The sequence below is a fragment of the Ruditapes philippinarum genome, unplaced genomic scaffold (genome assembly GCF_026571515.1).
Source record: "Ruditapes philippinarum isolate M1 unplaced genomic scaffold, ASM2657151v2 ctg13786_1_1_1_1, whole genome shotgun sequence".
Taxonomy (NCBI): Eukaryota; Metazoa; Mollusca; class Bivalvia; order Venerida; family Veneridae; genus Ruditapes; species Ruditapes philippinarum.
The window spans coordinates 9402-35482 of NW_026851824.1; the positions used below are offsets into that span (position 1 = coordinate 9402).

Below are 26081 nucleotides of genomic sequence, written 5' to 3' on the forward strand. Positions count from 1 at the left end.
CAAAAAAGAGGTCGAAATATGTAAAAATAGCCCATACCGCAATATGATGATTAATTATGCAAAATCAGTCATTAATCACACATACCATGTAAATAATTACTTATATCTTGGATTAAAAAAAAAACAAAACTTTTTCTTAAAATTGGAGTACAAGTTTTTTTCTTCAAATTTTGGCTCATCATGCAGCTTTAAAATTTGTTCAGTCGAATGAAAAAAGTCTTTTAAAATTTAGTAAAGAATTCGTTTCAAATTTTGTTAAATAACTCCTTTGAAATTCAATATTTTAATGAATTTGTTGACGTTTCTCTTTTCAAAAGATAATTCGATTTTGTTTCAAAATTCAATAAAACAATCAAATAATTCGTTTTGAAATTAAATTGCGTAAATGATTTCGTCTATTATTAAATAAAATACATGTAGTTCAATTCAATAAAATTATTCGTTAATTTATATAAAATAGTTCGTTTTAAATTTAGTAAAGTAATAAGTCCAATTGAATAAAATGGTTCATTTAATATTCAATAAAAGTATGACTTTAATTCAATGAAATAATTTGTTAAAATTCAGTGAAATAATTTCGTTTATAATTACATACAATTATTCGTTTGAAATTCAATAGAAAAATTGTGAAGAATTCGTTTGAAATTCGAATTAATACAAACGATTTCAATACAGGCAAAATATTTGTTTTAGATCATATAATAAACAATGACACTGCGGGAATACAATAGTCTAGCAGGGGGAATTTATGTCACAAGGGGTACAAAAACCGTCTTATGTTCACCTTACAAAAACACACGCACACACGAACATTACCGAAATTACGTACGAAGAATGCGAACAATCGTCATACAGTTTCAGGATGTATTGCTGATGATACGTCTAGATAAACTTTACTACAAACCATTGTATGGATGTTTTATACTAAAACATTTACAAAAAATGTAGTACAGTATCAAATTATCATCTCTTAGCGGCATTACCGTTTACTTTAAACTAGCGCTATTGTACTCTACCTAACCTCCAACCATATTGATGTTACTACGTTACTGTAATTTAATGAATGAAACTGTCGAATTGTTTACGCTGCAAGGATTGGGATGCGTATATATAAAACAGGTTGTTTTTACGTAGGAAATCTCAGTGTTTTGCTATAGTCGATTCAAGTGATACAAGTTATATGTTACATTGATGGAATTTTAAGGATTTTTAGACAATATTGAAGGTATTATTTTTCTATAGATTTATACTTTTTCGTATCAATATAGTTTATTTTGAGTTAAGTTTTAAGGAGAACATTTTTGAAGGGTGATAATTGTCATAATAACATTTTTGGCATCGCTGTATTTTGTTTATTGCACTGTGACGTCATTGGCAAAAGAATTCTTGCTATGTAGTAAACGAACAAAAGTGTATCTTGAGTATAGAAAGGGTAAAAATATCAAAATAATTTACCCTGTTTAACAATGATTATGAACATGTCATTAAATATATGGCAGCAAAAAATGCGATACGGGTACATAGGGGTCCAGACGTTTGATAGTGACGTCATAAAAATATACACATTACCATGTCCACGTTCTTATACACATTTTTCCTTTTATTATTTTTTCATTTCTTTTATATTTTTTCTGTTTTTTTTTCTGTTGTTTTTTTGTTTTGTTTTTTTTCATTTCTTTTATATTTTGTCCTATTTGTTTTCCAATTTTTACTTTCTTTGATATTTATAAGTGTCTTATAAATACATTTTCCCGTTTCATTAAAAATTTTCCGTTTCATTGACGTTTTTTCCGTTTCTTTTATTCTTTTTCTTATAATTTCAAATGGAAAACTGCAAAACATCATATAATATAAGTACTAATTTGTCTTAATCACATATATTTTTGACCGGTTGGATATAACAGGATACGATTTTACATTATATTATTGATGGTCATAATGAAATTAAAATACTATTAAAAACAAGTTCTTTAACCATCAATTAAAATAATGAAATAAATTACCATGTTAGCTGAATTCTCGAAATGTCGAATCTCCAAAAGCTAGCTTGAAAATATTGTAAATACTTCTGCTACATTACTACATGATTATAATAATGATGATGATGATGATGATGATATGATGATGATGATGATGATGATTAATTTTCAGTTCAGTTCATATTTATGAATATGTATATTTTTTACTATTTTGTTTCACATTTATCTACATGTATTTATAGTTTATACTATTTTGTGTCATTTTATTTCAATATACATTTTGTATGTATATATCATTTCAACTTTTAAGTTGGCTTTAATCCATGTTTTAAACATGAAAGACCTGAACGTGTTATTTTTTGAACCACGATGTAAAGATGGCTAAGTGATTCAGTAACCACTTCTAGAGCTGAGAATTCTTAGGGAATGAGGTTTAGCTTCAAATACACATATAATATATGTATTAATTATATGTTACGACTGTTAAGTTTTCTTTGTTGATGGAGGACACAATGTTCCACTCGGTACAGATCAAAAGAAAACACCGACTTTGATATCTTCTTTATCAAACTTATTCAAGACTGAGTCGGGATTTGAACCTGCAGGACTTAGTGGCAGCTTGAATATCTACAAGATTGAATCTAGTGTACTTAATCATTTTCAATAAGTTGTATTATGTAAATAAAATGTTGTATTACTAGAATGCAGATATAATGTTGTATTATATAGATATAATGTATATTATATATATATAGTATTGTATTTTGTAGATAAATTGTTGCATCATATAGATATAATGTTGTGTTATATAGACATAATGCTGTATTATATAGACATAATGCTGTATTATATAGACACCATGTTGTACTATATAGATATTATGTTGTATTATATCGATATAATGTTGTATTACATAGACATAGTGTTGTATTATATAGACATATTGTTGTATTATATAGAAACAATGTTGAACTTTATAGATACAATATTGTATTATATAGACACAATGTTGTATTATATAGACACAATGTTGTATTATATAGATGTAATGTTGTATTATATCGATAATATGTTGTATTATATAGACATAATTGTGTATTATATAGCTATAATGTTGTATTATAGATATATTGTTGTATTATATAGATTTATTGTAGTATAATATAGATATAATGTTGCATTTTATAGACAAAATTTTGTATTATATATACATAATGTTGTATTATATATACATAATGTTGTATTTTATTGATATACCGTTGTATTATATAGACATAATGTTGTATTGTATAGACACAATGTTGTATTATATTGATATAATGTTGTATTATATCGATATAATATTGATAGGGACATAATGTTGTATTAGGTATAGACATAATGTTGTATTATTTAATATAATGTTAACTTACGTGCCAACACTCCTTATTATTGATAATATGGCACATTGCGTGATATAATGTTTACTGTATACAAAAAATAATGTTTACCCAGTTATTGCCAAATGTTTAAAGTAATAAATTGATAAGAAAACTGACGAAATGAATATATATATATATAATATATATATATATAAATAAATAAATATATATAAATAAATAAATAAATAAATAAATGAATGAATGAATGAATGAATGAATGAATGAATGAATAAATAAATAAATAAATAACGATGAGGCCTCTACAATAGCTAGAAACATAGATTTGGTAAGTTATATATTTTCTAATCAAGAAGGGTGGGGAAAATCGATAAATACATTTTCAGAGAGATTTGAGTGAGACGTTCGGTTAACATGATAATCGGTTAAGACAGATTCACACTAAGATTTGGCTCCGTAACAAATCCCTGAGATCTTCTAATACGCAATTTATATATATAAAAAACTTGCCTTGGCGCAGGGATATTTTCACCTGTATGAAGGTGTTTTGTATTTAAAATATTTTGGTTATCACTAAAATTTTGACTTAAAATCTTTAAGCTATCCCGGATAATCGCACCGAGTATTTAAGGTAAACAGATAGGCAAAGTTTGAAATAGAACACCTGAATTATCATAAAAGTGTTAAGGAATAAAGAAAATAGTGACGTACGAGCCGGACAGGGACGAGTACGAATTGCGGTAATGTCGTAAAACACGGTCTAGCAAAATTAGTGGTCGTTTTGCGGTGCGTCTCATATTTATTTTATAGGTTTTTGGTGTATGTTTTCAAATAAATATTGGCACAATGCATATGTTCACACATACACAAAAAATCTGAGGAGTATTTAAGATAAATCGTTTATAGTAACCGCAAAATTATATGGGTTGGATCATTTAAAAAACTGCTCAATATAAAGTGTACTTACTTGTAAAATGGGGTCTTAAATGTGTAAATATTACGAAATTGAATTTGCAGATTATCATTTGTACTATACTAATGTGTTTTTTCATACTTAAAAACCTCAAATATTTAATTTGACATCTGACATTTAATAAAAACGGTAACAAGCAATGTAGTTTGTTCATTTGTTCTAATGACAGCCAAACACGCAATGACTAAGTTTAATATGAGTTGAACATATCTTAGGTCTAATTTTTAACATCAATTAAATTATTTTATATAAGTCGTACGCGGTAGTATAATTTTATTGTAAATGGTTTGGTATAACCCGGATAGGATTTTAAACAGCACGTGGGTTGACGTAACCTAGTATAGTTTAAATTGTAAATGGTTTAAAATAACCCGGATAAAATTTAAATATTGAAATAGCTCGTGGTTTGACATATCCGAGTATATTTTTTTTATTGTAAATGGTTTGGTATAACCCGGATAGGATTTTACACAGCACGTGGTTTGGCGTAAAATAGTATAATTTAAATAATTTAAATTGTAAATGATTTGACATAACCGAAATAGAAATTTAAATATTGAAATAGCACGTGGTTTGACATATCCGAGTATGATTTAAATTGTAAATGATTTGACGTCACCTGGGCATGACTTAAGTCGTTAGTGATTGTTATAAACTGACAACAAGAACAAAAACAACGAAAAAAGAAAAAGAAGAAAAAAGACCGAAATATTTTTTTCTACGTTATATTCATATAAGAATTTATGTTTTACGATTCAGGGGTCAATGAGTGTATATAACCACAGAGCTATGGTAATTTAAAAGTTTCTGGTACGGTATAACCCTGCTGATTCTGTGTAATGGGTTTGCCCTACTTTGAGTATGGAACAGTCCATTCAAAGTTAAAGGGATTTTAGCATAATAATAATACAAAAATTATAGCTACCAGAAGAATAGAACCTAGCCTGTCTGCAGTTTAATTGTGGCAAAGGCTAATAACTTTCCATTCCAACAGGTTATGGGTTAAAATACCGGCATATATACATAAAGTTTTTTAATTTTATTTTACAGACAGTCATTAAACTATACGGAAGCTTGGAAAATCAGAGATAAGAAGATAAGCGCAGACGATAGCCAGGATTATTCTAGGATAACGACAACATCTGTCTCAGCTATCTGCACGGTGTCTGTGGTTTATTTCAAAAAGAAACCATCGTGTCTGATAATGGAAGTTCTGATATATCTAATTATATTGTTTTCGTGGTAAGTAAATCTTTATGATGATTGGCTCCAATAAATATACAATAACGCTTTATTTGTAATAGAACACAAGCTGGGCTCATATATACGTTCTTGTGTCTTGCGCTTATTGTTATGTACATTATTCTCATTCCGCTAAAATATTAACTTTTGGTTAGATAAAATGAAAAATACGTGGTAAGTTTGATTACTAATTTACTCTTGGTAAGAGGGGATGGGCGGATGGATGGGTCAGGATGCGGATAGCCAATGTCATTTACAAAAGATAACCATCTTTACATGCATATTCTATAGGTTAAAGCTTTTAAAAAGGGACTCCACTGAAGTTTTTATTTTGATATGGAGGGATTGGAAACAATTTTTCGACATTTTTATTTCATTTGATATTAAGGTCCATACCAATAAATTGCAATTTATATATCATTCGCTCACTCAGTTTTCCTGATTTATAAAATGGCGTTGAAACAATTAAACTCAAATCGGACATAGAATAGCATTGAAATTTTTTTCAATTAATTCTGAGTACATGTCTTACATTTTTTAATCCTTTCTATCGGTTTAAAGTGCTAAAGTAAACTTTTCAATGAAATGATTGTTTCGTGTAGTTTAAAACGCGACAAAGTTTTTGGGCGCTGCACCGGCACAGTTCTGTACACTTTTTTGTTTTGTTTAATTCAGTGCTACATTTTTCCAATCGTATACCGAAGGACTGTTCATCAGCTGCGGTCTCACTTACTCCCGGCAGAGCCCAGGACCATCCCGGTAAGTTACCGGGATGATCCGGGACGATCCGGGTTGAAATTATTGTTGCGGTCACACTAACCCTTGCAGCACTACGGTAATTCCAAACTAACCACCCAGGATGCGCTCCGGATCATCCAGGCAGAGCGCAGGTGAAGCTACGGTTCATGCCGGTGCTTCCCCGGTCGTTCCCGGTTGACCCAGGCAGAGGCCCGGTCGATCCAGGCAGGGCCCCGGCAGAGCCCAGGACGATCCAGGCACAGCCCCGGTAGATCCCCGGTGGATAATGATTACATTGATACATAATTTTTATTTAATATAATATCTTTTGTTCCAGAATAGTAATTCATGTTGATTTACTGAAAAATCCTTATGCAAGACTGGATAGAAGGGAAATGGAAGGGTTTTAATACAAACAAGTGCAACCATCGCAAATTGTCGTGATTCTTTTGAAATGAACCGGGCTTTGCCGGGGATCTACCGGGATCAAATGTAGCTCCATCGTCATCCTCCGGGGCTCTGCCGGCATCCTCCGGGGATCATCCGGGGTATGATATAGCCGGTAGAGCTACGGTAGCGCTACGGTAGTGCCCCGGTATATGCCGGCAGAGCCCCGGTAACTACAGGCAGAGCCCCGGAGGATAAAGGTAGAGCTACGGTTGATCCCGGTAGAGCCCCGGCAAAGCCCGGATCATTTCAAAAGAAGAACGACAATTTGCGATGATTGCACTTGTTTGTATTAAAACCCTTCCCATTTCCCTTATAGCCATATGGCATAAGATTTTCAAGAAAATATCAAATAAAATTACTATTCTGGACAATAGAATTATATAAATAAAAATATTATCATGTATCATTTTCGGGTGAGCGTTTCATCCACCGGTTCACGCGTCTCTGCCTGGATCGCCCTGACTCTGCTGGAGACCGGGGGCTCTGCCTGGTCAACCGGGGCTTGTTCCGCATGAAACCGTAGCTTCATCCTGGCCTCGGCCTGGAAGATCCTCGGAGCGGTGCATCGAGGTGGTGTTAGTTGAACTACGTAGTGCTGTGGGTAAGTGTGACAGAAACAAAATAATTAACCCAACGTCCCGATCAATCCCGGTATTACCGGATGGTCCTGGCTCGCCGGGAGTAAGTGAGACCGCAGCTTAAGGAACTCTGAATTCTGTTTACTTCAATTAGTTTTACACAAGTCAGAGTCAACTTTTTCCACATGAAGCATTTTAAACAATGGAAACAACATATACATGTATAGTTTCTTTAATAAAGTATTCCGGTAAAAATATATATGTCGCGCCAAGGATTCAAGCTCAAGCATCTTATATCGACAACACCACTTCCCTATAGAGCTGGCCATACAGGCTAATGCAATTTTATATAACTGTAAAATAAAACCGCTGTTAAAATTTTGTAGTGTCCTTGTGGTTTAGGGAGGCATAAGAATTGCAGCCACTATTTATGCGTAATCGTAGGAGGCGATTAAATGGGTTCGAGTCACTGAAGTCTTTTTCTCTTTTAGCTTTAGCACGTGAGGTAGTTTTGACCGCTGATGTTGCTTTAAGCTTGTAACACCCGAGTTTAGACAAAATCCTCTTTCCTGTTTCGGCGCATATGACCCTAATTGTGTTGGTATGCCGTAAAATCCAAACCAAACCAAATCCAATCAATCAATCAATTCAAACAACCAACCAACACAAACAAACCACACCACTAGCAACAAACTATCATTTTAGATGAGTATTAGCGTTCTTTGAAAAGGCGTGCACCATCTAGGGATTTTTAATGTATCCTATACAGTTTAGCGGAATAATAGCCTTGACAGAGGCAATAACAGAACGTTCTAAAGTATATCAGAGAGATTGCATATTACCGAGGAGCAAACCTTTTGAAGATGTAATACTCATAAAATACATTTATTACAAATAACGATTTTGATAACACCCTTATAGAATATAAAAGATATACTAGATAAATAGCTTTAGATTTGAAAATGGGTCGCGTCAACTTGTCTGAAAGTAACTATTGTGCGCGAAGATTTCCCACGACTTTTATGAAAAGTCAAGCAATGTTTTAAGCTCTGTACTTAGATCTGTAATGAAATCCCCTGAATTATTGACGAAAATATTATTAAGATCCTAATTATACCGGATTCTTCGTACGATTCACTGCACTTAATGTAAAAAGAATGTCTATTTAATGATTAAATTAACGTGTTTTTTTTCATCTCTTGGAATTCTTAAAATACAGGTCTGTGTTACAAGGATGTTTCTCTATCCGTTATCAGATTTCAAAGAATTTTCAAAGCCATTTTCACTGAAATGAAAATGAATACGTAACCGATTTTACAAAAGAAACAGGTGCGTTTAAGAGGAAAAAAAGTAATCATTTCTATATATCTTAATTGAAAAAAAAAGAAATGAATTTTTTACTTTTTTAATATACAATTTTAGGTTCATAAGATAGCATAATTTTTTTTTAAAGTTTTACTGATTGTGTGAGTAAAGAGAATATCAATCATTTTTGCTTTCATCGATCGACATAATATCTTTATGATCTTTACGCCCTCAACTGCACCCCACTGCCTCCTACCCTCCAGCGTACCTGATATTTCACCTCATAAACTGTTCTTAGTTATTCCTAGTTCTTTTTTTTAATGCATCTATTATTTCGCATAACATGTACGTTTCTTTAGGAAAACTATTTTTCTTTCATCATAAAGAAACTTTCATTGGCTTGAAAACTTCGCTTGCTTAATTATTCTTTTAAAATTGTTCTTCCCCTCTGCGCAGGTGCATGGCCATTTTCATTTTGATGATTATAATTTTATGCTAAAAGTAAAATCATTTTCATGAGAATTGCAGTTTTGAAAATTTAAACTTTACGCCAAAAACTTCTATTTTTTCAAGTATTTCTTGGCTTTCTACAGATTTTTATTACTCTAGTTGCACCATGTCTATTCTTTTATGCTGCGCATGGGTCTGAATTTCGTATTTGAAAAACAGTTTTAGGTTTCAACATTAAACGTGAACTACACAATAAGGTCAGCCAAGCCTGTCTATTTCAAAACAATCAGTTCTTGTTCTAGTTAATGTACTCTGCTGTACAAAGTTTGGTATAAATTCACAATAGCTTTAATTGTACTACAATTAAATTTTATTCATTTTATTCCCTTTTTCATACAGAATTCATTTTATATTGATTGTGTTGGTTTTGAACCAACCAGTACTAAGCAATGAATGTAAAGTTTCTTGCCCAATGGCACAACAGTTTGCCGCAATCGGGGTTTGAACCAATGCGGTAAGCGATCATTAGACTACATGTACTAGTATTTTTCTATAGTTTTATCGTATACATTTGCGAATGTGATCGTTTGGAGTTACCTGCATACGAATATCTTATGCAGTGTTTATTTTCTTTATTACAGTTGCGTATGTGATCGTTGGAGTTACCTGCATACGAATATCTTATGTAGTGTTTACTTTCTTTATTACAGTTGCGTATGTGATCGTTTGGAGTTACCTGCATACGAATATCTTATGCAGTGTTTATTTTCTTTATTACAGTTGCGTATGTGATCGTTTGGAGTTACCTGCATACGAATATCTTAGACGATTTAGTGAACCATTGCATCTTGGCCAGTGTGCTCATCGAATCGTCCAGTATCCAGAAGGCCCATATCCAGAAGATTGGTAAGCCTGTTTACTCTTATTTAGTCCGAATTTTCGTATAAATACGCCAGCAAACAAGTGTTTCTTATTGAATTATTTGGACGTAACAGGAAAGCATTAAGGTCTTGAGTCGTTTGCTAAATGTTTGCCGATGTTAATTATATATTTAGCCCACAACATTTTCAAAAATCGATCTTATATAATATTAACCTTTTTAGATTACCATTATCCCATGACAATGAGAGTAATATTTCACGCATGTGCGTTCTAATATCTCTGATACAAAACAAAAGGATGTTAAATTCATTTTTGCCTTTCCGTTCCTCTAATGCCAAATATATAAAAAATCTATACAATATTATATATAAAGTGCATTTACGTAGATTTATTTAAGAATATGTGGGTAATATTTAGAGTTTTCACCCTTTGTATTTTTTAACTGTTCAACCAATTATAAAAGATTTGAAAAATTACTACGCCAAATGTTTTTGAAACATCACAGCATGGTAGGCACATATATAACTAGTTGAAACAATATGTGTTCTGTTGTTTTCATAATTCGATGTTTCTGCTATGTTGTTTAATGTTTTAAGTTTGTTTCGATAAATCACGGTGTTCTGTTCTTTTTCGAGATTTGTACTATGTTGTTTTTGCGTATTATTTTGTTCCTCCATTTGTTGTGATGAATTCCGTTCTGTAAATTGTTTACATTAAAGTTTTTAAAATGTCTTATTTGAATTTATTGCGCGTATAATTTTTCTGAAAGTTTTTTTATGTCTCTATTTTTTATTACATTTTTATATCGAAATGTTTTCAGAATTATTTTGTCAGTATTTATCCAAAAATTAAAGTAAGTTACATGGTCTAACTGTAAGTAATTTGTCTTGGATTTAACTTAATACAGGACTGGAGCAATACCTCCAGACGCTTTCAGAAATCATGATCAATAAATAGACAAATATCTTTGTTTTCGCCGATTCTTACATTTTTCATTCATTATCATACATAAATCGTTGTGAAAAGATGAATAAGACCTTTTAAAGCTGCACGCCTCCAGATGAGCCAAAATATTTTAAAAAAATCGATATTGACAAAAATTCAGTAAACTTTTAATAAAGATAAAAACATTCAAGATCCACGTTATATTTTACATGTTATGTGCGGTTTAAGACTAATTTTGCAGTATTTTATCACCATATTACTACTGCGTTACTAACGCAGTAAGGACTGTTTTTGCTGATCTTGACCACTTTTTGTTAATTTTCGTGGATCGTAAGTGCCGATTTCAATATGTAAATTACTTTAGTTGTTCACCTAACATTAATTTTTAACTTTTAAATACATTTCCAATTTTTTCATGAAAATTAACATGTATCTGGAGGCGTGGTGCTTTAAATTTCATTCCGTTAGCATTTAATCATTCTAGCGCCGGTAAATACAGGAATACGGTATTTGGTGTGTTGCTCAAACCCTTTTTTAGTCTCACTCATTTTTATTTGTAGCTCATTTCCGAGTAGAAAAGGGAAGGAAGAGTTCAGATATAAGAAGGTTCATTCACAACAGTTAAAACCTGTCCATGATGTCCAGCAAATGATGCAATATTTAAGAATGTGTGACGTCAAGTCCGCCCAATATTTCGGTTTGCTTGCCAAAGGTGATTGCGTGGCGGTAAGCGAATTTTTTAAAATTTGTTTGCAAGATCACTTATTTTTTCTTCAATCTATACAGAGATGTTTATTTGCTGGCCCACTTACATGTACAGTATTTTAAATCCGGCCATGTTGACGTCAGTTTCGTGTAATTTCGGTGTCGCAGTGCAAAACCTCAAAGCACTCCATCCAAAAATATCGGAAACAGTTCACTGTTGATATGAAATTTTGTAAACTCTTTTGATTCATTTTTAATGAGCGTCATTGGTAGGTAGGTTATTGGTAGTTGAATATTCGAATAACCAACTACCTACTTGCTTGTAATTGGTAATTTCCAAAACAGCTGATCCTTGGTAATTAAATCCACTATCACCAGTTTGAAATGTTTTAACATATCAAACTTCTGATAGGTAGTTGTTGATTCACGCGAAGCACCATCTAGGTCCTTTGGTCGACGTAGGGAGCCGATTTGATATAATTTGGTAGAATTAAACAATCTTGTCATATACTTAATTGTTACTTTTATTCTGAAATATTATTTTCTGTTGTTTTTTTGTTTTTGTTTATTCCTAATGAGGGAAAACATGCTTAGTTCGAATTACCAAGTACTGGTTGGTAGTTTGAGATTCGCGCGAATAACCAACTTGGTCCCCTCCTTTATTCTGTATGATATGTTTGACCATAATGGATGCATGGTCTGTGAGTCATATTTACTATATCAGTAGTGTCCTGTGTGTCAGTGTATGAAAAGTGCCCTATGTGTCAGGTCAGTCTTTTAGCAGTGCCCTGTTTGTCAGGGTTTAAGGAGTGTCCTGTGTGTCAGGTCAGTGTTTGAGTAGTGCTGTGTGTGTGAGTACTTTCCTGTGTGTCAGTGTATGAGTTGTGTTCTTTTCAGTGTCCTGTGTGTAAAATCAGTATGTGAATAGTATCCTGTGTGTCAAGGCTTGAGTAGTGTCCTGCGTGTAAGTGCATTAGTAAAAAGCCCTGTGTGTCAGTGTTTTTATAATGTCCTGCGTGTCAGTGTTTAAGAAGTGCCCTATGTGTCAGTGTTTTAATAATGTCCTGCGTGTCAGTGTTTTAGTAAAGCCCAGTGTGTTAGTGTTTTACTAATGTTGTGCGTGTCATTGTTTTAGTAGTGCCCTATGTGTCAGTGTTTTTATACTGTCCTGCGTGTCAGTCTTTGAGAAGTGTCCTGTGTCTAAGTGTTTGAGTAGTGTCTCGCGTAAGTGCGTGAGAAGTTCTGTGTGTCGGTGATTTTACTAGTGTCCTGCGTGTCAGTGTGAATAGTTCTGTGTATCAGTGTTTTAGTAGTGTCCTGCGTTAGTGTGTCGCGTTAGTGTTTGAGAAGTGTCCTGTGTGTCAGTAGTGTCAATTAGTATCATGTTGTCATGTGTCAGTAGAAGCCTGGTGTCCAGTGTTGCAGCTGTGTAGTAGTGTCTGTTTGTCATGTGTCAGAAGTGCCCTGTGTTCAGTATTGTCGAAGTAGTACCCTGTTGTCAGCGTGTTCAGTAGAAGCCTGTGTGTCATTAATTGTCATGAGTAGCGCTGTGTTCAGTGTTTCATGCTGTTAGTGAGTGCCCTGTGGCTCATAGTGTCCTGGTGTCAGTAAGTTTCAGTAGTAGCCTGTGTGTCAGTGTGTAAGTAGTGTCCTGTGTGTCAGTAGTGTCCTGTGTGTCAGTGTTGTCAGAAGTGTTATGTGTGTCAGTAGTGTCAGTGATGTCAGAAGTGACCTGTGTGTCAGTAGTGTCAGTGTTGTTAGTAGTGTCCTGTGTGTCAGTGTTGTCAGTAGTGTCCTGTGTGTCAGTGTTGTCAGTAGTGTCCTGTGTGTCAGTAGTGTCAGTGTTGTTAGTAGTGTCCTGTGTGTCAGTGTGTCAGTGTTGTTAGTAGTGTCCTGTGTGTCAGTAGTGTCCTGTGTGTCAGTGTTGTCAGTAGTGTCCTGTGTGTCAGTAGTGTCAGTGTTGTTAGTAGTGTCCTGTGTGTCAGTGTTGTTAGTAGTGTTCTGTGTGTCAGTGTTGTCAGTGTTAGTGTCCTGTGTGTCAGTGTTGTCAGAAGTGTCCTGTGTGTCAGTAGTGTCAGTGTTGTTAGTAGTGTCCTGTGTGTCAGTAGTGTCCTGTGTGTCAGTAGTGTCACTGTTGTTAGTAGTGTCCTTGTGTGTCAGTAGTGTCCTGTGTGCCAGTAGTGTCACTGTTTGTCATTAGTGTCCTGTGTGTCAGTAGTGTCCTGTGTGTCAGTAGTGTCCTGTGTGTCAGTAGTGTCACTGTTGTTCAGTAGTGTCCTTTGTGTCAGTAGTGTCCTGTGTGCCAGTAGTGTCACTGTTGTCATTGAGTGGTCCTGTGTGTCATGTTGTCAGTAATGTGACAGTGTTGTTAGTAGTGTCATGTATGTCAGTGTTGTCAGTTGTGTCAGTGTTGTCATGTGTGTCAGTAGTGTTCTGTGTGTCGGTAGTGGCAGTGTTGTCAGAAGTCTCATGTTGTTACTAGTGTCCTTTTGTGTCAGTAGTGTCCTGTGTGTCAGTAGTGCTACTGTTGTCATTAGTGTACTGTGTGTCAGTAGTGTCAGTGTTGTTAGTAGTGTCCTGTGTGTAAATGTTGTCAGAAGTGTCCTGTCTGTCAGTGTTGTCAGTAGTGTCGGGTGTGTCAGTGTTGTCAGTAGTTGCCTGTCCTGTGTGTCAGTGTTGTCAGTAGTGTCGTGTGTGTCAGTGTTGTCAGTAGTGTCCTGTCTATCAGTGTTTACAGTAGTTTCCTGTCTGTCAGTGTTGGCAGTAGTTTCCTGTTTGTCCGTGTTGTCAGTAGTGTCCTGTGTGTCAGTGTTGTCATAGTGTCCTGTCTGTCAGTGTTGTCAATAATTTGAGTTGTGTCTTTTGTGTTCGTGCTTGTGTGATGTAGGTCATGTGTGTAATGAGTAGTTTTTATAATCATCATACGAAAGAGGTTTAGTATTTTTAGTGAGTAAGAAGATATTAGCAATTTAGTGGATAGCGGGGGATCGATACTAGCAACCCTAGATTTTGAGTCAGACAGTTGTTACCACTGGACCACAGCGCCCGCTCTGATTTAATAACTAATCTGGAATCCTTTTATTACATTACTAACATTAGCTAAACTTAAATTGAGTAATGCATATTTAATTTTCAACACATAAATAGTTATATATAGCGGTTAGTCTAAATTTTACAATATTTTGCGTCGAGGGGTTATGATAGAGAACTTTACACAAATGTGTAGTAAAAAGAAAATAAGTAAGGCTGTTGACAGGCAATAAAAACATATCAGAAAAATACCAAATAAATTTCAAAATATGCGAAAAAAACCCCCAACAAAACAGATAATATGCGAAGAAAAAAACCCTAAAACAGATATGTTACTGAATTCTACCAAATGGTGTCACACCGCACTCTACGTCGTCCAAGGCACACAGTTCGTTATTCGCGTGAACCCACAACTACCAACCAGAAGGTTGTTGGTAATTCGAACTTTGCATGTTTACTCCTAAAAACAGAAAGTATTTTTTCCAGAATAAATATGACGGGAATATAGAAAGATAGATGTATTCTTCAACATTTAAAAACCCTGTCTCCCTATGTCGTCCAGGGGACTGAGTTGTTTTTTTTCGTCTGTATACAAAACTACATACTAAAAGGTAGTTGGTAATTCGGATATTGCATATATTCGTCCGTCCGAAAACAAAGTATTTTTCTTAAACAAATGTTACCGTTTTATAACTAAAGATGTGTATTCTATAATATGGTAACAACCCCTTCACTAAAAATCGGCCATGGAACTCAGTTGGTAATTAGCGTGAATCCCAAACTACCAACCAGAAGGTAGTTGGTTATTCTAGGTTCTGGTAGGTAGTCTCTAAAAAAAACCACAAAAAGTTACATATATATGACAAGATATATGAATTCTACTAAGTGGTATCACCTCGTCTCCCTACGTCGACCAGGGGACTCAGTTGCTTATTTGTTTGAATCCCCAACTACCTACCACAAGGTAATTCGAACTTCTGTTAGATAGTTGGGATTCGCGCGATAAGCAACTAAATCCCCTCCTCTATTCCGTGTTTAAAATGTATGATGTGGTCTAACATTTCATGCCGGTAATAGTGGATTGAATTACTATCTACCACCTGTTGAATAGTTGGGAATTACGAATTACAAACTACCACCTGTTAAATAGTTGGGAATTACAAATAACCATCTATCAGCTAGTAGGTAGTTGGTTATTCGAATACTCAACTACCAACTACCTACCAACCAAATTAACGCTCATTCATTTGAGCCACGTCACGACAAAACCAACATAATGGGTTTGCGACCAGCTGTTCGCTATCAGTTTCTCTACTTGTAATAGAGTTGGTAAGCGAACAGCATGGAGCCTGATCAGACTGCGCGGATGCGCAGGCTGATCTGGATCCATGCTGGCCGCAAACCCATTATGTTGGTTTTGTCGTGACGCGGATCATTTTTGTATCTTTAAAGGGACTCCACTGAGTTTTTTTGACATGATGGTACTGAAAATATTTTTTCCAGATAAATGTACCATTTGATACAGGTTTAGACCACTAATCTTTGCGCAAAATTTCAGATCATTCGTGCACTTTTGTTTTTTTCAGAATATTTATTCAATTTGTAAAAAAAGGACCCAAAATGAAAAGCGTTTAAAAACCTTTCACTCAAATCGGGCTTAGAAAAGCATAAAAATACGATTTTTTCAATTCATTTCAAAGTATTTTTCTTAACTATCTTTGCATAATTTATATTTCTGTTTAAAGTGCCCCAGCTCATTTGAGTAAGAAATTCAAATGATATGCTTTTAGACTTTTAAACCTTAGTGGAGTCCCTTTAACAACATGGCGGTAAGCGGATAGAATAAATTCTATATAGTCATTAGTCATCAGTTTTAAAAATTAATTTTCACATTTTATAAAGTTCCTGAAGTAGATTAATGCGTGTTTTGGAAAGTGTCCGCATAAATACCTTAAATTATTTAAGTTTTATTTTTAATGACATGCAGATATAAACGCAAGATTAATGTAAAGTTCTTGCCTATCTTTTTGAAATGTGTATACTTTGAAATAAATGTACGTAACGAGTACATAACGTTTTCAGGGATTTTTTGGCTTATTTTATAACCGATATTCGGTAATATTCCCAATTGAAAATAGTATATTATTTTCCCAATCCACAGCAAAAAATTCCCAATTGAAAGTTACAAAATAAAAATATTGAATAAAAAATTCTAAATTTTTTGAAAATAAGGGCTTCGTCACTGTTATGGTGCTTAAATGTTTGAAGATGCAATCCTAGACAGTGATTGTTTGTATTCATTTAATCACTTCAAAATTTTATTCATGTTTTTTTCCCCGAATCTTTAACAATTCATCGCTGAAATTCTCAATTCCATGGGTATGGGTTATGTTCCCAAAATCCTGGAAAAAAATCCTAGTTTTATGTCTAAGGGCCTATAAGTGATCTCATTTGAATATCGCTTAGTTAGAAACTATTAAAAACTAATAGCATACGGGCACCCTGTAACTATTGAATTTCATACATGTCATATTAAAAAAAACAATAAAAAACAACAACAAAAAAAAAAAACAACAACAACAAAAAATGATAACAAGGGTTAACATTTTATCTAGATTCTGAGAGCAGAGTTTATATTACCAAATGTTTAGCTGGTCACTAAACTGTAGAGATATTTGTAGATTCTATTGGACTCATACACAGCTGCAAAATACATGTATGTATCCGACTCGGCCAACACCTCGTACAATATAGGTTTGACAGCTGCGTACTCGTTCAATAGAAATCAGTATTATACACAACAATGTATAATAGCCTCGTATCATTATTAATGTATGAAAATAAGATGCCTTCGATTCTTAACTATATTCCATTACCAGAAAGCTGTCTTTATATTGTGACTGATAAAAACCTCTTGCTTTTTTGTCTGTATAAAGGGCGTCCGTGGCCGAGTGGTTAATGTTGTCGACTTCAAACCTCTTGATCCTTACCGCTGCGGGTTCGAATCCGATGCTTTCATGTGAGGAAGCCATCTAGCTAACTAACGGAACGTCGGTGGTTCTACTCTGGTGCCTGTTCGTGCATGAAATAATGCACGGACGGGCAAATGAGGTCTTCCTCCTCCAGTAAAGCTGGAAAATCGCCATATGACCTATACATGTACTATGTTGGTGTGACATAAAACCCAAACAAACAATTTTCTATATTATGAGTTATAAAGATTGTTGACAGGTTATAAGGCCCTATATAAACGGATGTTTGTAAATATAACCCGAGCCGCCAGGCGAGGGTTTTATTGCAAACAACCATTTATATTCGGGCATATAACCTGTCAACAATCTTTATAACGAATTAATAATACTGCAAACTTCCTTTTTAAGAGAAAAAAGTGAGATTTCTCTATACATTGACAGCAGCCGTGTATATAAAACTATATTAACGTCACGATTATCCAATGAAAAGCGACGTTACAAACGTGTATTATTATAAAAAATCTTATAAAAAATTGTGTTTTTACCCGCACAGACTGACATAGCGGAACAGTTGTCATTCAAACGGAAGACAGCAACATGGATATACAAGGAGCATCTTCGACCAATGATTTATAGTTTGAAAGCTAACCCTGATTTAAGCATTCCTGACGAGTTTACTTTGTACCTTAACAACACGTACTACACGGAAAATATCAGTAAGATTTTAAAATGATTTTGAAGAAAAAAAAGAACATAAATGCTACTGTGGTTGTATCATGTATTAAGTTGTTGTAATGCGTTAAACGTTCTGTACTATGTTGTCCGTATTCTGTACTGTGTTGTCCGTACACTGTACTGTTTTGTCCGTACTATTTACTGTAATGTCCGAACTATGTGTTGTGTTGCCCGTACTATGTGTTGTATTGTCCGTACTGTGTGCCGTGTTGTCCATACTCTGTACTGTGTTGTTCGTACTCTGTGCTGTTATGTCCATACTGCGTGCTGTGTTGTCCGTAGTTTGTGCTGTGTTGTCCGAACTCTTTGCTGTGTTGTCCGTAATCTGTGATATGTTGTCCGTACTGTATATTGTGTTGTCCGTACTCTTTACTGTGTTGTCCATACTCCGTGCTGTGTTGTCATTACCTGTACTGTGTTGTCCGTACTCTGTACTGTGTTGTCCGTACTATGTGCTGTGTTGTCCATAGTCTATACTGTGTTGTCCGTACTCTCTAACTCTGTGTTGTGTTGCCCATACTCTGTGGTGTGTTGTCCGTACTTTGTGCTGTGTTGCCCGAACTCTATGCTGTGTTGTCTGTGCTGTATTGTCTGTACTCTGTTGTCCTTACTCTGTTGTCTGTACTCTTTAATGTGTTGTCCGTATTCTATACTGTGTTGTCCATACTCATTGCCGTGTTTTCCATACTCTTTAATGTGTTGTCCGTACTCTGTATTGCATTGTACACAAGTACAGGCACGTAAAAAGAATTTAGAAGGGCTTCATTGTTTAAGAACATGTTTAAAATCTTACATTATAAAACATGGTACATGCGTTTTACGTTTTCATTTAAGTCACCATGAATATCGTACGTGTGAAATAATCCTGAATATTTTGTATCTATTTTAAAATGAATATTAAAAGTTATCATGAATACCTTATTAAAAAATATCTGATTTTTTATGCATAAAAATCATAAATATTTTACATCTATGTAAAATTATCATATTTATCTGTATATAAAATTGTCACGAATACTTGTCATGAAAAGTTATCATAAATATCTAGAATACCTTATATTCATGTAAAGTTATCATAAATATCTAGAATACCTTATTTTCATGTAAAGTTATCATAAATATCTAGAATACCTTATATTTATGTGAAGTTATCATAAATATCTAGAATACCTTATATTCATGTAAAGTTACCATAAATATCTAGAATACCTTATTTTCATGTAAAGTTATCATAAATATCTAGAATACCTTAAATTCATGTAACGTTATCATAAATATCTAGAATACCCTATATTTATGTAAAGTTACCATAAATATCTAGAATACCTTATATTAATGTAAAGTTACCATAAATATCTAAAGTATGTTATATTTATATTCAGGTATTGGGACAGATGAGGTTATCATTGTACAGTTATTGTTTAGAGGTATTGACCAGGCGAAGAAAGCGTACTCTGGTCAGAATATAACAAACGTGATGTCAGAGAAACTTCTTGATATAGCACAAACAGTTGGGTCACCAAGGAAACTAAAGGTATGACGTCATCCGCCAACTTACCATTGGTACTATAAGCTTTCTGGTGTAAGGTTATCAAAACATTGTCACACCATCACTGTTAAGGTTTATACGACATGTTTCCTGCTTTGCTGCTGGAGCAAATGTTCAGCTGCGCATGAGTAGAGCCGTCGATCTTCCGTTGTTGCTAAAAATAGATATTTTTCCTAAAAATAAATATTTTTTTTCCTAAAAATAGATATTTTTTCCTGAAAATAGATATTTTTTCCTAAAAGTAGATAATTTTTATATAAAGAATTCAAACTCCTGGCATGATTCAAACCCACATCGGTGAGTGACACGTGATTCGAATGCGGAAACCTATTCCAATCGGCCATGGGGAGTCCTAGAACTTTTTAGATATAAGAATTAATCAACAAAGACCTGTAATGATTATTTAGCACAAATTCTAATAAACATGTATAGTTTCTGTAAAAATCTAACTTGTAATTCTATATCACCAGGTCATTCGACTGTCAACATCCGGAGAGATTTTTGAGTCCACTAATTTCAAGAGCCAATTCGCAATCTTCGAGGCCATCCAGCACGTTAAACAAGTCGAGAAACAGATTTCTAGAATACGACATGAGCTACAAAATGGAATGAGGAGTCCTCATCTTAAATATATCTTCAAAGATTACGAAATTGGTCCAATTGCTCGTAAATATCTTTTTTTTATGTTGATGTTAATTTGAGACAATTTTTCAGCTTGGGACTCGAGCCCGGGAGTCATTCACAATCCTTCTAACTAATAGTGAAATAGGATTTAGGCCGTGGGTCAGAAACTAATTGCTCGAAATTCTTGGTCATTATCTGGTTTTGTTGAAGTTTGTTCTCTTGTTTGTTTTTAATCTTTATTCGCATAAACAAATTTTGATCAAATATTAATAGGCTAAATTGAAAATTTACTAACAAACTATGTACCCGCAAACTATATTCATTCAACTTGTTTATATTTAATTTGTATGTACCTTTTCGGGACTAAAAATGCAACTTTGTGTATCTTTCTGTCCAAGCTCTAAATGATGTCTTTTTGTGTGCGTTTTTGTTTGTTTCTTTCTTTCTTGACCCATTTCTTATGGTATCTAAACGTTGCATGGCATTTTAGTCGAAAGTGCATTAAGAACGCATATATTATTTATAATATCTGTCATATTTTGCGGTTCGGATCGGAATATCCGTCCCGAGGTGACCCGCCCATTGGGCGGTAACGAGGCTTGCCGAGTTACCGCCCATGGGCGGGTGACCGAGGGACGGATATTCCGATCCGAACCGCAAACACATGTCAGATATTTTTTCTTGCATATTCTACCATATTCCATTATATTTTAAATTCTTTATCTTTATTTTCAATGAAAATTTATATCATTACAACCGTAACTACTTTCATTCAACAGCGTATGAATTACAAAATCATTCATAACGGTAAAATGACGTCATCTTTATCGTGCCATTGTATAGCACGCGACTCATCTGGAACCCCCATGCCAGATGAAATTTCCGGCATGGGTAAAACTAACGTAAACGCCAGTCTGATATGCAAGAAAAAGGTATATGTTTACTTAAAGCGGCCTTTAGCTTTTATTTTCTGTTTGGAAAAACTATTCTGTGCTGTTTCAAACTAAGGATACTATTAATTTTATCTTGGGAAAAGTGCATCACATTCTTCAAAACAGCGTCCCGAGAGCTATTTATAACTCGTCGGTGACGTTCGTGTCTAAAAATAGAAAATGTCAGCTTGACTAATTAAAATAAAGAGAGCGAACCGGTAGATTAGAGGTATCGAGAGGTTTCCTGATTGTTTATGTATGTGATCGTCCCAAGATTTCATTTTTAACCTTCTTTTGATTTGACAACTATATGAAACGATTTTTCTAAAAGTAACATATCTAATCGTTATAAAAACTGAAGGCCGCTTTAAGAAAGTGCAAACGAGAAAAAGGGCAACGAAACTTAAAGCAAATATTGAAATGTTTCATCAGTAGAATCTTCGTGCTTTGTTGTGCTTGTAAAATGTTAATTGAATAAATTATTATATTGATATGCAAACGATCACGTGATATTTTTACAGTTCCAGTGAGTACAGTGACAAAAGAAGAAAGACAGAGATTGTGGCAGGAAGTGGCGTTGTTACAAATAGAGGTCAAGCGAACCTACTCTACAAACAGAAGATACCGTAAATTTGTAAGTAGATATGCAAAGTTTCTTAGTAAATACGTAAATTTGTAAGTGAATACTTAAATTTGTAAAATAATATACAAAGTTTCTTAGCAATTGCATAAATTTGTAAGTAAAGACGCAAATTTATAAGTAAATGTGCAAATATGTAAGTAAATACGCAAATTGTGAAGTAAATGTGTACATGTACATATAAATACATGTACGCAAATTATGAGTAAATACGTAAAATCTTAAGTAAATACGCAAATTTGTAAATTGATATACAAAGTTTGTAATTAATTACGTAACTTTGATAGGATATACGCAAATTGTTAAGTAAAAGATGAAGTCATAAAATGGTAAGTAGAACAGCAAAGCAGGTCTCATCGAGTCATCCATACTCACTCTCAGCCATTCAACCTGATTTTTTTTTTGAATAACGAAAAACTCGAAAAAATTATATGACAAAAACAGTGTTACGTTATTTCTTTTTAGTAATGATTACATTGTAATAAAATGTCATACTCTTATACGAGTATCAGTTTCAAACGATACAGGTGTAAGATTGAAAGTTGCGTGCGATACATTATACATGTAGTACGTTTTCAATCTCATTGTTATGTAACATCAGTTTTTATTTTATTTACAGTGTCTTACAAAAGTCAGCCATCAAAAGTACTGTGTTCTAATGAAACAAACACTGAAAGAACTCAAGCGTGCCATCACCATGATTCATACACAACGTCGTGATTGGTCAAAAATAAACTATGATCAACAAAAACAATTTCTTAGCAAAGCCAAGCTAAAAGTGAAAGTTTTAAGGACAAGAACAAACATGCTTGCCAAAATAATAAAAAAGCTGCTGAAAAACTGAAAGATTGACGAATAAAAACGTACGCAATAGCTATGATAACTACTGCATTTCACTTACGTGTTACGTCATTTGCGCATTACGTCACGTACGTATTGCGTCACTAACGTGTTCAAAATTAATGATGACGCATGTCTGTCTTCATTCACTAGAATACATTGTAAATGGTTTCTGAAGCTAAGATTGGATTTGTACGGCTTGTTACTACATTTATTAACTAGCAGAGAACCAGTGACAACATTCGGAGTTCCTTTCACTTCCGTTACTGAAGTGACATGCGCAGTTGACGTTTACCTCACAATGATAACTGATGACGTTTAAAACGCGCTTTAAAGTTATTAAATTGCTGTAAACGCAGCCATAAACAATGGCAATTTGAGCTGCGTTTCAGTTAATGGCAATACATGCAAAAATAAATGTTTGAACGTTAACAATGGCGCTCTCATTTAACTTATATCGACCAGTGTCTACCTTAAACTGACAATAAACGGGTGATATGCATTTCGCCTGTTGCAAGTGTTAGATCGGAAAATAGTTTCTACAGTGTGTAGATTTATACGTAGATTGTGATAAACATCTTACTAGTTAGTGTTTTGATGTCGATATACAAATAATTTTTTGGAATTATTTTTTAATGGCGATAACATTGTTTTGATGGCAATGTACTGTTGACCTTCAAATGAACAGTTTACATTGTTTTGATAACAATGTATTGTTTACCTTCAATTGAACAGTTTACATTGTTTTGATGCCCTTGTACCTTTTAACCTTTAAAGTAATGAACAGTTGTTTTGATGGCTGTTTACTTTTTAATGATAAGTTTACATTGTTTTGATGGCAATCTGCAGACTTCATCATTTTATAGTTTAAAGATTGTTTGATGGCAATCAATGGTGTACCTTTAATGATTTGAATGTGATTTTTTTTAAATAACTTTATTTACTTTTTACCGTTAGAGGAAACTACTCCATAATGGAAGGTATGCAATACCATAAAAAATATGTTGACAGTATTTAGTATTGTAAGAATGTCCAAATGATACATTTCTATCGTCTTTATCAATATTTGAAATATTGGTTGAAATTATAAATACATGTGCTACCTCTAACAAAACACAGATCGTCAAACCATTTGTTTTCTTCATTCTATCTGCAAGTTTATGTTCTTTAAAACTCACAACAACAACAACAACAACAACAACAACAACAGCAGCAGCAGCAGCAACAATACAAAAGAAAGAGAGAAAAAGAGTTTTGTCACCATGATGTGTGACGCATTCGTGATAATCCTTATTAGTTTAAATTTCATGACATCACTGGGGAATTTGGGGTTTTTGCACAAAAGTTCAGTTTGCTATAGTAACATTTGATGATAATGGTAGAAAATTTGGCGGTGACGGTATACCATTTGGTATGCCATTTTGTACATGTAATATTGGTTCAACTTGCGGGCTTTTTGTGATAATGGTATAACTTTTTTTATAGATAACGGTATAACATTTTATGTTTATCAGAAAGAAAATCATAAACATTTATTTACCTTTTATCAGATTGTTAAATTTGTCATGTTTTTGCACAACGTTTTAGCTAGAAATTTACACACAGATTTAATAGATATACTCCAGCATAGATTGTAGAAATGTTTGGAAATTAGGGAATAGATAAATTATCTAAAATAATAATATTATATAAAAAGGCATGTATAATGTTAAAGGAAAGTACAAAAATTAAAGAAAACTACTATGAATTTTTACAAAAGCTGCAACATTTTAGTGTTTCTCATGCTAACTTGACAAACTCCCTTGTACATCTTCTGTTAAATCAGAAATTTTGCGCTTGTTTGTTTGTTTCATTTTACGCCTTTTTCCAACAGTATTTCAGTCATATAGGCGAGTAGTTTCCTAACCATCGTTCCTGGAGAGTTACACCAGTATAGACTACCTTCCTCCGCGCTAAACTACCAAAGCATCTCCCGGGGATCAAACCCCTCGACCACGGAGGCGGTTTTTTGCGCTTGTGATAAATAACAGTAATAAATAATTAGAAAGTACAAATTGCATATGTCTTTTTACATTATTTTACTACAGTGGGATTTAGAAAATATCAAATATTGTGTGAAATATTTATTTTAATGGTTATGGAATGGAATGGAATGAAAAAGAAAACTTTCTGCAAGAAGAAATATTTCATATAAACAATGACACGGAACATTGTATGCGTGTTTTTTTCTACTTTCATAAGTTATTATTTTTCGTATTTATTCACAAACACATTACATACTCATAGATAGAAGGGAAACATGCACTCGTATTTATATGTGATGAAAGCCAGTTCTGGCATACATAAAAAAACATGATTATTATGAAATTAGTTCTGGCATATCGGAATATCAAAATATATGTATGAAATTACATACCAGTATGAAAACTGGTACATACATTAAAACACACTATGTAGCAACAAGTACTGCAATATTTCGGATCACATGGTATAAAAAAACAGTACTGGTTTGAGAACTAGTTCAAGAATATTTTAAAATACATAATGTTCCGGCATTATGACATATATCAAAATACATTGATGAAAACCAGTACTGAAAGACATTAATATATTTGGTGTAGAAATTAGTGCTGGCATTTTTTTGAAATGTGTCACTAATCAACATTTCATAATATAATTTTTATGATAACGATGTGTCACTTATTAACATGATCCACATTTCGTAATGAACTATTTTAGTTATAGATATTTGTTTACTATAATAGTTTATATAAACAATCAAAAATGTAGAAAAAATACGCACAAAAAAGATGCTGATGTGATAGTTCGGGTTAAGGTCATTTTGTTAAAAAAATCAGACGCAGGCGTCCAATTATTTAATTTTCAATATTTGATAGTCATGGTCTAAGCCTGTGTAGTATATTTTTATTATTGTACATATGCATGTTAATACTTTATAGAAGCTAAACTAATTACACGTAATTGTTTAGTTATACTAAACTGTAAAAAAGTGTATAATGTAAAAAATAAAATACATTAGTTTTTTGTAACTTGTTGACTTGTTATATTTTGGTTTTACGAAAGGCCCAGGGGTTGAAACTCTCTAGTATATGGGGTACTTTAATATGGATTT

At 33.5% G+C, this 26081-nt stretch overlaps 1 protein-coding gene across 1 annotated transcript; it reads left to right on the forward strand.

The window, feature by feature from the left end:
• Positions 1-982: 982 nt before the first annotated feature.
• On the forward strand, positions 983-25998 carry LOC132740544 (uncharacterized). Its single transcript, XM_060728467.1, has 9 exons — positions 983-1225; positions 5382-5573; positions 9875-10000; positions 11482-11647; positions 18182-18344; positions 19746-19897; positions 20383-20578; positions 21990-22102; positions 22728-25998. The coding sequence occupies exons 2-9, from the start codon at positions 5536-5538 to the stop codon at positions 22950-22952; spliced, it is 1179 nt and encodes a 392-aa protein (XP_060584450.1). The 5' UTR covers positions 983-1225; positions 5382-5535; the 3' UTR covers positions 22953-25998.
• The last annotated feature ends 83 nt before the right edge of the window (positions 25999-26081 follow it).

Coding starts and splice junctions, on each gene's coding strand:
- LOC132740544 (XM_060728467.1), top strand. CDS start 5,536: ATGGAAGTTCTGATATATCTAATTATATTGTTTTCGTG. Junction 18,345..19,745: donor GTACTACACGGAAAATATCA/GTAAGATTTTAA, acceptor ATTTATATTCAG/GTATTGGGACAGATGAGGTT. Junction 19,898..20,382: donor GGTCACCAAGGAAACTAAAG/GTATGACGTCAT, acceptor CTATATCACCAG/GTCATTCGACTGTCAACATC.